The 16,451-nt window shown below is 42.6% G+C and overlaps 1 protein-coding gene across 2 annotated transcripts in view; it reads right to left on the reverse strand.

Annotated features, from left to right (window-relative positions):
• The window catches only part of nrap (nebulin-related anchoring protein), a 155,313-nt gene that overhangs the window by 72,560 nt on the left and 66,302 nt on the right, over window positions 1-16,451 (reverse strand). For both annotated transcript variants that reach the window (XM_072479425.1, XM_072479424.1), the window contains exons 19-22: window positions 15,124-15,228; window positions 11,655-11,753; window positions 5,286-5,390; window positions 171-278 (exon numbers count right to left, since the gene is read on the reverse strand). In XM_072479425.1, the coding sequence (XP_072335526.1) occupies window positions 171-278; window positions 5,286-5,390; window positions 11,655-11,753; window positions 15,124-15,228 (417 nt within the window). The remainder of the gene's footprint in view (window positions 1-170; window positions 279-5,285; window positions 5,391-11,654; window positions 11,754-15,123; window positions 15,229-16,451) is intronic.

Here is a 16,451-nt window from a genome sequence, read left to right on the forward strand (position 1 = left end):
CGGTTTATTTAAACCTGGACATTAAGCCATACATTTTAGGTGATGATATAATAATGCTGATCAGAATATCTAAACTCAGAAGATCGAAGGAATTTGTCAATATTTCTCCATTGCCTTCAGTTGTTTGCCATTTTGATGTTGCATCAAAGTTCAGAAAATGTCTGACTTACATCACTTGCAAGGTCTCGTTTCGCCTTTGCTTCCAAAATTGCTATCGTGTCCAGCCGCAGTTCAAAGCTCTTTTCTTTTTGAGACTCCCAGTCACTCTTGTAGATTTTCTTGGTTAAAAACACAAATCATAAAACAGTTTCAACTGATAATGTCCTTCAAAGAACAAAGAAAAGTACAGCACAGCAACAGGCCCTTCGGCCATCCAAGCCTGTGCCGACCATGCTGCCCGTCTAAACTAAAACTTCAGTGAAGTTCAGAGAATTTGGGTACAGAAAGGAAGTAATAAGGGCTTCTGATTTACATCGGGTACAGTCTCAACTGAAACACAGGGGAACACATCCAATGGTATTCTCCCAATTGCCCCGTATAGCAACGGCTGTACAGTCATGGCTACACTATTTCTTCTGGATTTCTGCAGTTTTTCTGCCGGAATCACTGTGGAGCATTAGAGGGCACCCTGGGGGCAATTCACTCCTTTGTTGTGTTTGTGCCAGCTTGGCTCCAACTATAAAACTTAACATTTGACTTTCATGCAGGAGCCAAGGTCCATGATAATTAAATTGGCCATTTTTGAGGTTGAGCCAAAGTCATGTTTTCCTTATAATTTTGTTTCCGCTTATGCAGAGAGAGGAAATCACAAGTACACTCCATTACTCTTGGTACCAGAATGTACAGAGTCAGGAATTAGAAAGAAATGGCCTCTGAGAGGCAAAGCCAAAAGGCCTGCCTCCATTTCTGTTCCTGGCTATTTTCAGCGCAGATAGAAAGGGAAACAGCAGGTCAGGAACCCCGCAGGTTGCTGTTTAGTAGCTGATGGCACCATTCTGAAAGTGGTTATTTCCAAAGTTCTGCAGCTTTCAGTGAGACAGCTGCATTTTGGAAGCCTTGCTAAATCACCCCTGCAGAGTGGAGGAATGAACCATGGATCATAGGTGGAAAGAATATATAAGGTGATGGAGCATGCGCAGTTAGTGACAGCCATCTTTGTTGGGGGCAATGGTGGAGCCTGACTTTCCCCTCCGCCAGCACCCGATCCTCGGTCGGAAAGTTGAGGAGCATCTCCCCGTGGAATGGCCGCTGCCGCCTCCTCCTTCACCGCCCGATAAAAATGGACGCTGCCTCCTCCCGATTTCGGTCCTGCGGCCCACGTGACACCGACGTCTGAAGTCATGCCGTCGGTGACGTGCTCCCGACTACCAATCAGGGACAACCTCAATCCCAGTCCGGGTGAAGGCCAATCAGGGCCTGATAGTGTAATTTAAATGCACCAATGACCAGCGACATCATGGGTATTTGAACTAAGCCCGTGAACAGCTCTCTCTCTCTTTTACCTTGGGAACAGCTAAAGTAGAGTAACTGTGCCGCACCTTTTGGTGCTGAATAAAGCCATTGAAATTACAACCGGACCTCGACTTCAGTGGAAACGAAGAGATCTAACATAAGGTGAGCATGAATATTGTTTTCTCCTTTACATTGCGTCATGAAATGCTATAGCCTGCATTATATCTGTGTTTACTGAAGCGAGTGAAGACAGCGCTGTAATTGAGGGGAAAAAACAAGCGGCTATTAAATGATGCCAGTTGCCAGCTTGTCATTTCTAACAACTGACTGGGGGCCGGCTTAGCACATTTGGCTAGGTAGCTGATCTGTGATGCAGAACAGGGCCAGCAGCGTGGGTTCAATTCCCATATTGGCTGAGGTTATTCAACCTTGCCCCTCACCTGAGGTGTGATGATCCTCAGGTTAAATCATCACCAGTCAGCTCTCCCCCTCAAAGGGGAAAGCAGCCCATGGCCGTCTGGGACTATGGTGACTTTACATTACCTATTTCTAACAACTGGCAAGTGAAAGAATAGCATTGTAAAATGGAAAAAGAATAGATTATCTACTGGATAAAATGGTATTCTGCATTGTACATTATTGAAAGGTTAGTCAAGTGTGGGATGCAGAGTTAATTGTTTAAACACTCCACGTTATTGCAATCCATCCATTGGCTGTTTGAAAGCCTTGACAGATGTATGAACTTTTGGAAGCCTTTTAGGACAGTAATGGATGCTATACTTAAGAGTTTATGTACATCATTGTCCTAGGGAATGTAAGATTCATGGCTTATCTGCCTTCCAAAGCATTAATGGATTCCATATTGCAGAGTTTCTTTTTACATAGCTATCCTAGGGAAAGCAAGTTTGTTTATTTTGTCAGATTTATGAGCTTCTGAAGAGGATAATGGTTTTCCAAGTGCCTTTTAAATTATGTTCATTTACTTTGACAGATTTGTGAGCACTTTAATTACTTCCAAATGATATTATAGAACTTGTGAGTTCTACTTGCAAAGGTGATATTGGTTGAGTGGGTGGGATGAGGGGGTGAGGGGTATGAGGTGTTGAAGAAGGTGAAAGAAATAAAGAGGTTAAGAAGGGTGAAGTACTGGGCTATTGCCTCTGGAAATGGACTTGGGCCTTTTAAGCTGGCTGCTTTGGCATTGGCCTGTTTCTGGGCACAAATCAGCCACAGCCAGTCGCCAGACCGATCGCAAGTCCCACAACTTACACCGCCCGGTGCTAAATGATTCATTAGGCTCATTTAAATACCCGGATGCTGCTTTTGTCTGGCATCGGGGAGTGCTTGCGAGACCTCAACTGGGTAACATTTAGAATTGATTTCTACAAAAGTGTACCAGGTGTGACGGCACCTCATAGGGTCTCGCAGGCCATTGGAGACCCCAGGGTGGTTGGAGACAGGGCAGGGTGGTATCCTAGCATTCCCCTGCCACCTGGGCAGTACTGGCCTGGCACCTGGGCAGTGCCACATGGACACTGCTATGGTGCCTAGGTGACAGCGCCAGGGTGTCAGGTTGGCATTTCCAAGATGATAGGATGGCACTGCCAGAGGCCAGGCCTGGGAGGGTCTTGCCCAGTAGAGGGGAGTTAGGGGGGACTCCAGCGACCACGAGAAGGTTGGGGTGGGGGTGGTGAAGGGGATTCCATAAAGCAGAGGGAACAGGCTGCAGAGATTGGGGCTGCTGATCAAAATGACACCCTGATCTGCAAGGAGCTCAGCTCGCCAGTACAGGAAATCAACAAATGTGTGGCCTTCACGGAGAGAAACTCCCTGAGGCCCAGAAAACCGGCAAGGTGCCAGTGAATAGCGGGGTGATCCTCACTGGGCATGATCCAGATCTGCCTATTTAAATGAGCAATTAGGCTCACAGGATTGTTCTGGCATCTGGGATCTAACGGCTGCACCTGGAAAACCATTATCTTCTTCAGAAGCTCATAAATCTGTCAAAATAAACAAACTTGCTTTCCCTAGGATAGCTATATGCAAAGAAAAAAAACCTCTGCAATATGGAATCCATTAATGCTTTGGAAGACAGATAAGCCATAAACCTTACATTCCCTAGGACAAATGGCGCCGTTTAGTACTGGTTTCCACAAACGTAGACGAATTGTAATGGAACCAGGACATTACATACCCCTGGTGGTCGGGGACAGGGCAGAGTGGGACTCTGGCACTCCCTCTGGCACATGGACACCTTGGCACTGCCAGGGTGCCCGGGTGGCACTGCCAGGTTTCGGGCTCAGGGGACCTTACCAGGTGCCGGTTATTGAGGGGGTGTTCCCGGGAGCCTCCCTGAGGATTGGGGGGAGGGGGGCCGAATACGGGGTTGGGAGGGGCAGTAGATTGGGGCAGCCTTCCAAAATATCGCCCCTATCTACGAGGAGCCTTTACTGCTGGCGAGCTTCAGCAGGAAATGACTCTAGTGGAGCCTCAGTGGAGAGAAACTTCCCGAGGCCGCAAAAAACAGTAAAGTGCCGGTGAATAGAGGGGTGTTTCTCAGCTTTGCAGCCGCTGAGAAAAACCCCGCTAAACGCACCCAGAACCGGACACAGACTTTGTTCCGGTTGAATCGCACCCATTTTCGCTAATTCGCTAATCCCCCTGTACCACATTCCATCCATGACCAAACTTATTATTTTGTCTAAGGTTCAGTGTTCCAGCAATACTTTCTTGTGCACTAAAATGTGTCAGATCTGTATCTATATTATGTTAATTTACACGTAACACTCATGGTTATAGCTGTTAACCTCTCGTTGTGTTGGTCATGGAAAAGCAAACTGAAAATAAATTCCTTCTGTAACTATCCCTGTGCTTGCCTCCCAATATTAAAATTCTCTTTGATCTCCTTCTCACAATCTTCCTGTTTGTCTTCCCCTCAATCCATCTCCTTTCACAGAGATATTCTTGTCAGTGTTGTCTCTGTTTTTCATCTAGATAGTTTTACTTAAAGCATACTGTTCCTTTGATACTTCAAATTACAGACTGAAATATCCATATCGTAGTTATGATGAGCTTCTGTACCATGTAAATTTGTCTTTTCAAATCATGTGCAGTAGGTTCTAGCCCCAAAATAGGGACCCAGAAGTCATGAATTAAAATACCACAGTGGCTTGTAGTGGGCTCGCACCAGTTTATTGTAAAGACACGATGGGTTAGCAAGTTAAGTATAAGGAAGGGAACCTATTACGTCCATTATTGACTCTGTGCCACACGAGTGACTCTTTATGGCTTCTGAAGTAGGTTAGAAAGCCACTGTATTGCAACATTACCACCTTCCAAGAGCAACTAAAAATGGGGACAACATGCGACCTTAATAGGTCACAGAATCATAGAATCATAGAATTGACAGTGCAGAAGGAGGCCATTCGGCCCATCAAGTTTGCACCTAACCGTTGGACACTAAGGGCATTTTAGCATGGCCAATCCACCTAACTTGCACATCTTTGGACTGTGGGAAGAAACCAGAGCACCTGGAGGAAACCCACGCAGACACGGGAGAACGTGCAGACTCCGCACAGTGACTCAAGCCCGGATCGAACCTGGGACCCTGGAGTTGTGGAGCAACACGCTAACCACTGTGCTATCGTGTCACCCACATCCCATGAGCAAATAATAAGAACACACTCAAACTTTCTTTTCGTGTGTACGGAATATTATTGCTTACTCTCCTTCCTCTCACGTGGGTCAACTGTAACATCCAGTTGAGGTAACACATTGTCAAAACTAAACCTGTGCCTTATAATCGCTACTTTGTAAATAGCTGGTTTACTTACATCACTTAGATACTTGGCATTTGCCTTAGCTTGTCTGAACAATGGCTCATCTTTGCTGATGCTGTAGTGATGAAGTCTCTGTTCACCCGTTGCTTTGTATGTCAGCTGCATAACATGGAAGAATGGCACAGAATAGATTTTGTCTGTTAACTAAAGTGGCACATAAATACTTTCTAGTTTTAATATATTAATTCTCATATTGATTAAGGTATGGTGCATGTAAAATATTGATTTTATAAATGCATGTCTTGATGCCAATACATAGAATGATCCAGACTTTGTCAGCAAACCAGATTGTGAAAAAGAAAAGATTTTAGCAGCGTTTCAATAATTATTCCTCCAAAGTTGTAACAGTTGCAAAATCAAACCAGTGATAGCCATTTTTAATCAGTACACTTTATAGGAGCACATTTGATCACATTTAATCACATTTTGTGTAGTAGAACATCACAGTACAGTTGCACCAAAATAAATTAGAAATGCTTCAAAGGACAGTGCTAATTATTTAACTTTCTCAGAGTGGCAATGACCGACGGACTGCCACTCTGGAGAGACACACCTTCACTTGAAATCGAAAACCCGTCTCACCCGACTCAAACAGTGAAGCAGCTGAGGTAAGGTGCAAAACGAGTGGAGTGAAGGAAGATGTGCCCCCTCTTTACCACACTAGCTGCCATCAAGCTAAGTTTAAAGGGACCATTGAAAGTGAGAAGGTAAGTTTCGAAGGTGAATGATTGGGATGTGGGGGTTCCGACATCGATGGCAGGGGTGATGTCAATTGGTCGGTGTCGGGCTGGACCAGAGTGGGGCTAGGGGTTGTGTGGTGCGTGTCCAGAGTCGGGTCGGGCAGCGGGGTCAGGTCAGGCCGGAGGGGTAGGGCTTTGGAGTCAGTTGTCGGGCCAGTGGGAAGGGGGTGTGGGTGGGGGGGCGGGGGGGGGGGGTTCATGAGGGTGGGAGGTGCCCTCTGCGGGACCCAGCCTGGATGTTTAATATAGTTAGGCTGGAGTTAGAAGTGATTATTTTCCTTCTAACTCTTTCAGAATAACTACCAGGGTAAAACTGGCAGGACCGTCCAAAGTTAGCAATTTAAATTGCTTTGTCAGGTGTTCCCAGCCCAGTCCAATTGTCCAGAAAAAGTTAGCAAAAGTTAGCACTTCTGGACAATTGCCGGGCAACTCCTTACCTGGGAACCTCAAATATCAGCACATCTCTGGAGTACCCTTCAAATGTGATGAGGGGGAGTTAGAAAGTTATGGCCCATTATTATATTATTAGTTATTATATAGCACCTATTATAATAACATACTCAAGGATTTTTGATTTTACATTTCAAAAATTACAAGTTTGTAGCTTCTAGATGCTTTCTTTTTAACAAAAGTTCCCAAACCACCTTAAGTCCCTGGAACAATAATTTCTAAAATGACACGGCATCTACTGAGACCAGAAACAGCCCACTGAGCTCAGTGAATAGGACCAGGAATACTAAAAGAAATAAAACGGGAAGTGAAAACATTAATGGTCAGCGACGCGGCAGGTTGTTACAGGAAGATATGGGTTCGACGACAAGGAAAATTAGGAGAAAGGTTAAGAGGAAATATAACTTAGGAGAGGTTACTGATCGAGGTGTTAAGATTCAGAACAGAGGTAAAAAAGCCAACATAAGTGTACTTTACCTGAATGCTCGTAGTATTCGGAATAAGGTAAATGAGTTGATGGCGCAAATCATCGTGAATGACTATGATTTAGTGGCCATTACTGAAACATGGTTAAAGGATGGTCACGACTGGGAGTTAAATATCCGAGGGTATCAAACTGTTCGGAAGGACAGAGTGGATGGTAAGGGAGGTGGTGTAGCTCTGTTATTTAAGGATGACATCCGGGCAACAGTAAGGGATGACATCGGTGCTATGGAGGATAAGGTTGAATCCATTTGGGTGGAAATCAGGAATAGTAAGGCGAAAAAGTCACTGATAGGAGTAATCTATAGGCCACCAAATAATAACATTATGGTGGGGCAGGTAATAAACAAAGAAATAACAGATGCATGTAGAAATGGTACAGCAGTTATCATGGGGGATTTTAATCTACATGTTGATTGGTTTAACCAGGTCGGTCAAGGCAGCCTTGAGGAGGAGTTTATAGAATGTATCCGAGATAGTTTCCTAGAACAGTATGTAATGGAACCTACGAGGGAACAAGCGGTCCTAGATCTGGTCCTGTGTAATGAGACAGGATTGATTCAGGGTCTCATAGTTAGGGATCCTCTCGGAAGGAGCGATCACAATATGGTGGAATTTAAAATACAGATGGAGGGTGAGAAGGTAAAATCAAGCACTAGTGTTTTGTGCTTAAACAAAGGAGATTACAATGGGATGAGAGAAGAACTAGCTAAGGTAGACTGGGAGCAAAGACTTTATAGTGAAACAGTTTGAGGAACAGTGGAGAACCTTCAAAGTGATTTTTCACAGTGCTCAGCAAAGGTTTATACCAACAAAAAGGAAGGACGGTAAAAAGAGGGAAATTCGACCGTGGATATCTAAGGAAATAAGGGAGAATATCAAATTGAAGGAAAAAACATACAAAGTAGCAAAGATCAGTGGGAGACTAGAGGACTGGGAAATCTTTAGGGGGCAACAGAAAGCTACTAAAAAAGCTATAAAGAAGAGTAAGATAGATGATGAGAGTAAACTTGCTCAGAATATAAAAACAGATAGTAAAAGTTTCTACAAATATATAAAACAAAAAAGAGTGGCTAAGGTAAATATTGGTCCTTTAGAGGATGAGAAGGGAGATTTAACAATGGGAGATGAGGAAATGGCTGAGGAACTGAACAGGTTTTTTGGGTCGGTCTTCACAGTGGAAGACACAAATAACATGCCAGTGACTGATGGAAATGAGGCTATGACAGGTGAGGACCTTGAGAGGATTGTTATCACCAAGGAGGTAGTGATGGGCAAGCTAATGGGGCTAAAGGTAGACAAGTCTCCTGGACCTGATGGAATACATCCCAGAGTGCTAAAAGAGATGGCTAGGGAAATTGCAAATGCACCCGTGATAATTTACCAAAATTCACTAGACTCTGGGGTGGTCCCAGCGGATTGGAAATTAGCAAACGTGACACCACTGTTTAAAAAAGGAGGTAGGCAGAAAGCGGGTAATTATAGGCCAGTGAGCTTAACTTCGGTAGTAGGGAAGATGCTGGAATCTATCATCAAGGAAGAAATAGCGAGGCATCTGGATGGAAATTGTCCCATTGGACAGACGCAGCATGGGTTCATAAAGGGCAGGTCGTGCCTAACTAATTTAGTGGAATTTTTTGAGGACATTAACAGTGCGGTAGATAACGGGGAGCCAATGGATGTGGGATATCTGGATTTTCAGAAAGCCTTTGACAAGGTGCCACACAAAAGGTTGTTGCACAAGATAAAGATGCATGGCATTAAGGGGAAAGTAGTAGCATGGATAGAGGATTTTAATTAATAGAAAGCAAAGAGTGGGGATTAATGGGTGTTTCTCTGGTTGGCAATCAGTAGCTAGTGGTGTCCCTCAGGGATCAGTGTTGGGCCCACAACTGTTCACAATTTACATAGATGATTTGGAGTTGGGGACCAAGGGCAATGTGTCCAAGTTTGCAGACGACACTAAGATAAGTGGTAAAGCAAAAAGTGCAGAGGATACTGGAAGTCTGCAGAGGGATTTGGATAGGCTAAGTGAATGGGCTAGGGTCTGGCAGATGGAATACAATGTTGGCAAATGTGAGGTTATCCATTTTGGTAGGAATAACAGCAAAAGGGATTATTATTTAAATGATAAAATATTAAAACATGCTGCTGTGCAGAGAGACCTGGGTGTGCTAGTGCATGAGTCGCAAAAAGTTGGTTTTCAGGTGCAACAGGTGATTAAGAAGGCAAATGGAATTTTGTCCTTCATTGCTAGAGGGGTGGAGTTTAAGACTAGGGAGGTTCTGCTGCAATTGTATAAGGTGTTAGTGAGGCCACACCTGGAGTATTGTGTTCAGTTTTGGTCTCCTTACTTGAGAAAGGACGTACTGGCACTGGAGGGTGTGCAGAGGAGATTCGCTAGGTTAATCCCAGAGCTGAAGGGGTTGGATTACGAGGAGAGGTTGAGTAGACTGGGACTGTACTCGTTGGAATTTAGAAGGATGAGGGGGTTCTTATAGAAACATATAAGATTATGAAGGGAATAGATAGGATAGATGCGGGCAGGTTGTTTCCACTGGCGGGTGAAAGCAGAACTAGGGGGCATAGCCTCAAAATAAGGGGAAGTAGATTTAGGACTGAGTTTAGGAGGAACTTCTTCACCCAAAGGGTTGTGAATCTATGGAATTCCTTGCCCAGTGAAGCAGTAGAGGCTCCTTCATTAAATGTTTTTAAGATAAAGATAGATAGTTTTTTGAAGAATAAAGGGATTAAGGGTTATGGTGTTCGGGTCGGAAAGTGGAGCTGAGTCCACAAAAGATCAGCCATGATCTCATTGAATGGTGGAGCAGGCTCGAGGGGCCAGATGGCCTGCTCCTGCTCCTAGTTCTTATGTTCTCATGTTCTTATGTTCACTGTACCATAGCAACATCATGGTTGTGATGTAATTCACTGATTGACCACTAGGAGTCTCACTAGTATATAAGTGAATGTTAAAGTCAGCTGACCTCAAGACTGGCTGGAGGAAGTTGAAGAGATTGCTTGGCATGATTTTACTGTTTTGTATCTGGTGTCTTGTATATATTTTACCCACAGTTAAAGTTGCTAAATTGTTTTTAACTTTAGCTACAAGTGTTCTTGTAATAAATCAGGCCATCTGACAAGAACATTACATGTTCCTGCTCGGTTGTTGGTGTTGGGGTTGGGTGCCATTCCCCAAAACGGTGCCACCAGAAGCAGCCAGGTGGTACTGAAATTATCATTCCATTGTGTCCTTTACTTTGTGTGGACCAGTGATGACTAAATTCTCTTATAATTTAGTAAAGAAACATTTTCCAAAAATTATGGGTACATAAAATACGATCTGCTTTCTAAATACCTTGATACATTTTATTTTGTGACATTCAGCATTCATCGGGCGGACGTCTCCGGCCACACCTGCCTGGCGACCAGAAATTCCCGCCCCAGGTCAATGGACCTTTACATGCATCTTGCGGTGGACGGGACGAATCCAGCCCATAGAATCCTTGGAGTGCAGAAAGAGGCCATCAGAAGGAGGCCATTCGGCCCATCGATTCTGCATCAACCTTCCAAAAGAACACCCTACCTAGGCCCACTTCCCCACCCTATCTCTGTAACCCTGAGCATTGATCATGGCCAATCCACCTAACCTGCACGTCTTTTGGATTGTGGGACGAAACCGGGGCACCCAGTGGGAACCTACGCAGACACGGGGAGAACGTGCAAACTCCACACAGTCACCCAAGGCCAGAATCGAACTCGGATCCCCGGCGCTGTGAGGCAGCAGTCCTGACCACTGTGCCACCTTGTATTATATGTTACCATAAGAACATAGTCACAGGAGTAGATCAGTTGTTCTGCCATTCAATGAGATCACGGCTGATCTTTGGCCTAACTACGTAGATCAACCTTTACCCCCACATCCTTTAATACCCTTAGTTAACAAAAACCTATCAATCTAAGATTGAAAATTAACTGATCTAATATCAATTGCCGGTGCAGAAGAGAGTTCCAAACTTTTACCACCACTGTGTGTGTAGAGGTGTTTCCCTAACTTCGTTCCTGAAAGGCATTGCTCTCATTTTTAGACTAATTCCAGACTGGCCAACCACTGGAAACAGCTGCTTTCTATTTACCTTATCCATTCCCCTTCATAACTTGAAAACATTTATCAAATCATTACTTAAACTTCTAAATTCCACAGAATACAATCGTACTTTGTGTGATCTTTCCCCATAATGTAACCCTTGGGTATCATTCTGGTAAAGATAAGCTGCATTCCCTCAGAGGTGAATATATCCTTTCTAAGGTGTGGTGCCCGGAGCTGTTTATGGTCCCCTAGGTGCGACCTAACCAGGGCTTTGTATAGTTGAAGCACGATTCCTGTCCCCTTGTATTCTAACCCTCCAGATATAAAGACCCACTGCTAGTGTTGAGCTAGGCTCAGTTCTGAAGAAATGCATTTCTAAGTGCCTTGTCTAGCACAAAAATTGATGTTTGAAGCATTGAGGGGAAAAAGAAAAGAAGACAAAATCAGAAACTATTATATGTTCGGAAGTAAACACTCCAACTTTTTTTTTTCAAACTTTTCCTCTTTGATCAGCTTTGTTTGTGGCTGTGGCACACATCACTCTTTGAAATACAATGTTTCTTTCACAAATGATCTCTCATCACCCAGTGCCGTACTCACATCACTTTGCAAATCTTGGCTTCTCTTGGCATGAATAATCTGCGGAGTGTCTGCCACACTTGTGAATTTTAAGGCATCAACTCTCTGTCTGTACTTTTTCTGCCAGTTAGAAAGAGTGCATTTTAATCTCCGACTTGCTTTAAATCTGAGTACACTGTTGTCAAACATCAATTAATGCATATCTAATCAAATGGAAACCAAATGCATGCTAGACTTCAGTTTTATTTTTTAAAAGAACTGCTATTAATCAGAATTAATCATGCTCCGTATCTCCTTTCCGTCTTGTTTTAGTAGTTTCTGTTTGAAGTGCCCATGGAGTTGATTGGTCATCTCGCCTTTTCATTAAGAATCAATATTAAACGTTGGTAGATGGGATCTGATTTGCCACAAGTAAACATCACTTTCTCTTTTCGATGCGACTTAAAAATAAATACTTTATCCACATAGTTGCCCACATATTCCGTATCCACCTCTTCACCAGCTGCCACTGCAGCATAATAAGCAGTCTATCTGCCAGACAGGGATGGAAAGTTGTCATACTGTCATGCTGATAGAAGTATTAATTGCCCGTGGCAGATGAAAGACAGAACAAATATTGTTTTCCACTTGCTTATATTCAAAAACAATAAATGAAGGTGGAAATTCGGATAGCCATATAGATTAATATTGTGGTTTATTGTATGTTGTAATGCCTTGATCCTTCTCCAAGTTTAAACATTTAGGAGATCAGAGCCTTGACAATCATCTTTTTTTAAGCGACTGTCATCAGATTGAAATCACAGGCGCCTGCATCTGGTAACTGCGAGTAGGAAAGTATTATGGGCGTGCTACAGAACATAACCTGTACTTTTGGTGCAGAACAGTTAGTTCCCTTACTGCCACAGCCAATTTGCAACAGTGTGCGTGGAAGACCTGGAGCTTATAAAATGCGGACACAAGTAAGAAAACACTCAGCAAAATTGAAATGAGAGGATGCCGCAGGCAAGGGAAAAGTTAAGTTGGTTTCAGAAATTTGGCGAAGACTAAATACGAGTGAATAGCTGGACTTCAAAACAAAGTAATGTTGGCAATAGTGAGGGTATTAAAGGGTTATTTCACTAATTCATGACTATGCCCTGAATAAAAGGCTAATAGAAAAACATTTTTTTTTAAATCGCTTATTGCCACAAGTAGGCTTCAATGAAGTTACTGTGAAAAGCCCCTAGTCGCCACATGCCGTCGCCTGTTTGGGGAGGCTGGTACGGGAATTGAACCGTGCTGCTGGCCTGCTTGCTCTGCTTTAAAAGCCAGCGATTTAGCCCAGTGTGCTAATTCGCCAGTAACTCTGCCATTTGTACCTTATAAAGTTTTGTCAGATTGAAGATTATCAACACAAGGTTACTGAGGGATTGCTAAAGGACAGAGCATCACTGATGTTTATTACCAAAGAAAAAACATTCAATCAAACTATCAGTTTTATGGTTGGGTTATCTGCGCCACAAGCGACAATTAATTTCATTATTAATAACTCAATGTCATAGAGTCATAGATTCATTAGTGCAGAAAAGGCCCTTCAGCCCATCGAGTCTGCACCGACAATAACCACCCATAATCTCGCGCTAATCCCACTTACTAGTACCCATATCCTTGAATGTGATGGTGTTTCAAGTGCTCACCCAAGTTTTTTTAAAGGTTGTGAGGTTTCCAGCCAGGCAGAGCATTCCAGATTCTCACCACCCTTTGAGTGATAAATCTTTTCCTCAAATCCCCTGGGAATCATCTGCCCCTCACCCTAAAACTAAACCCCCTTTGTGATTGACCCCTCAACCAAAGGGAACAGCTGCTTCCTATTTACCCTGTCCAAACCCCTCATAACCTTGTACACCTCAATCATTGCGGCGCTGCATCAAAAATCTGCGAGGTTTCTTTCTTAAAAGATATAAAATGTTTAGAATTCTCTGGGATAAAACTGAAATCTTAATCAAAAATATGTTCAGCAACCCCGTACAAATATGTTTCTTCTTTTTCAGTTCGTGCTATGGAATGAAACTCCATCTTTTATGAATAATTCTGCCACTTCATCAAACAGCCCAGTTTGCATTAGATTTTTCCAGATGAAAGCATGTTGTACAATCAGGTCCTTGTTCCTTTTCTTAGTTAAGTCAGTGAATGGGCTAATGCAATGATTTGATTGCTTTAAGGATTCAGTATGTGTCTTGAGCAGGATCCGGGTAAAGTGAAGAATTTAATAACTCATTATATGTTTTTAAATATTATCCGATACGTGATGATGTTGGCATTCAAATGAAGACACCACTTCCCATGTGATTGACATTTCACAACTCTGGACTTGAAAATAGAACAGCTTGGGAGATGACTTATATGGGATCCACATCGTATGTTCCGATGAAGGATCCAATCGGAAATATTAACATCATTCTCTCTCAAATAATGTCTGATTTGCTGCGCACTTCCATCACTTTTGAGGGTTACCCAGTTTTAATTTCAATAGCATTCTTTTAACCCAAGCTACAAAGCCAGATTTACAGTCCAGAGGTAAGTTGAAACCTCCCCTCCACACTTTGTTGGGTCCCATTCTATGCTATTTAATCCACATAATGTTATGCTTTGTAGTAAATTCACTGATTTCTCACGTTTCAACAAATATCTCCATCCTTCACAGACACTGGACATGAATCCAGGCAAATTTTATTAGCTTCCAGATGGGACTCACTTTCCTACTCTTATGTCCAGCTGTTAACAATGCAGCAATTTGTAGGATTGAGTTGGTTTGCTGGTACTGAATAATATAAGTGGTTGCCATCCATTTCGCAGGTTCTGACTTTTCCTTACCCACAGCAGGTTCAGGGAATCAGAGACTATCAATTTTATATCAGAAATATGGCACAACAAGTTGTTTTAGTTGTTACCAATCTCACTGCTCCCACGTTATTACTGTATTTGCATCACATGTTAAGATGATCTAATATAAAAACTGGTAAATAAATGCCAGTAGGTTATTGCTTCCAGTAGCCTGGAGTCACGTGGTCACATCAGCATTGTTGCTGGGCCATGACAGATCTTATAGAACAGGGTTAGTCCCCGGTGGGCTCGTCAGTGTGGTGTGATATCTCGTTGTGCAATATTAATAACAAACTTGATACATTTGCACACAATTTCTGGGAATGCTATTTTGTTAAAGTAGCGATGCATTTAAAGTCAGCTCTTTAACACTTGTTAAATTATGTGAATGCATTAATGTGTTAATTACCAATACTGTACGTGCACAACATCCATCCATTTATTAGCTATGAAGAAATAGTTTTAACTGCCTGCAAATTGAGAATTAATTGCATGTGATTTCCCATGAGCAAACAGCTGATTAGAATCGCCATCAGAGAAAATGATTCGGTCAAGACGAGAGTCAATTGACAATAGACACAATTGACTGAAAATTACATGTTTGGTCCTCGGCAGTTTGTTTTCTCACCTCACTCAGAATGTTGCCAGCTTTCTTAGCCTGTTCCACATCCAGGCTGCGTTCTGCCTCCCATCCTACCCCTTTCATCCAGGTCAGATCAGCTCTGTACTTATTCTGCAGTTTAAAATAAAAAGGCTTCTCCATGAGCATTTGTAATGCTGTTAAGGTAAACAAAACCAAACATATCATTGCCTCAATTTCTCAAGAGACAACAAGATCTCAAAATGCAGTATCCATGCTGTAATATTGAGCCCATCGCTTACACTACCGAAAAGACATTTATAAAGGATATAGGCACCTCCTGGTATAGAACTGCCCCATGCAGAGACCATTATTTGCTCTGAGCAGCAATCCCAGTGGTCATAAAGTCAGATGGTCCCAGCAACTCTATATTTGCAGTTTCCAGTTCATAAAAACTTTCCTGCAACCCTTACTGGAAAGGTGTGTGGAAGGGAAGTTAATGAGTTACCAATTTAGAAGCATGCTGGGAATATTGACTATATTTTAACACTGCTTTTGAGCGAAAATAAGTAGGTCAAGTAATGTAAACTAAATACTGCTGAGTATTTTGTACTCTGCATTATTATGATAATAAGTTGTTCTTCCGAAGGACAACAAAATGCGTACTCAAATTGTTTTTAAACCAAAGGCAAAACATTCATATTTCCTCTTGCATATGTTCCCAAGCTTTAGCTCTTCAAAGTTGTTTATTTCACACTATAAATATAATGGTTTTTGACTGCATAACTCAAGAGTGCAGTGCCTTGGCTTTGCAGCTGAAACACTCTCTCTCCACAAGTATATTTGTGTAAATAAATTTCCTTAAATCAAACATCGAGGAATTTGTCTTTATTATGATTTCCACGACAGTGTGTCCGCCGCAGTTTTATGCCTCCTGTGATTTGTCACGGTCTAGCTTTAAACAAGAACCATTTTTGGGCTGAGGGATCTGATGCCGGGTTCTACCTAGCTTTAGTCACTGCCACTAGCAGGGGAAGCAGTAGGAAAATATATTTACTTTTGAGAATATGCATTTAATTTAATAAAAAGGTTATATTAACCTTTAATTATACGAGAACAATATTCTTCATCATGGTTCTGAGAGAATATTCTGCCATTCACACCTCCTCCAGATGCATCTTTTGTTTTTTCACTGTTCCATTATCCCTCCATTAGGCCCTGTATCATTAACTACTTTGTTATTTACTCTTTTTGCACTATCACACATCTTCCCTTTTGTTCTATTTCCACCAATACATTTCTAACTGTTTTCCAGTTCTGATGAAAGGTTATTGACCTGAATCGTTAACTCTGGGTGCGATTTAGCAGACTCGTCA

Source organism: Scyliorhinus torazame, chromosome 16, assembly GCF_047496885.1.
Source record: "Scyliorhinus torazame isolate Kashiwa2021f chromosome 16, sScyTor2.1, whole genome shotgun sequence".
NCBI classification, from domain to species: domain Eukaryota; kingdom Metazoa; phylum Chordata; class Chondrichthyes; order Carcharhiniformes; family Scyliorhinidae; genus Scyliorhinus; species Scyliorhinus torazame.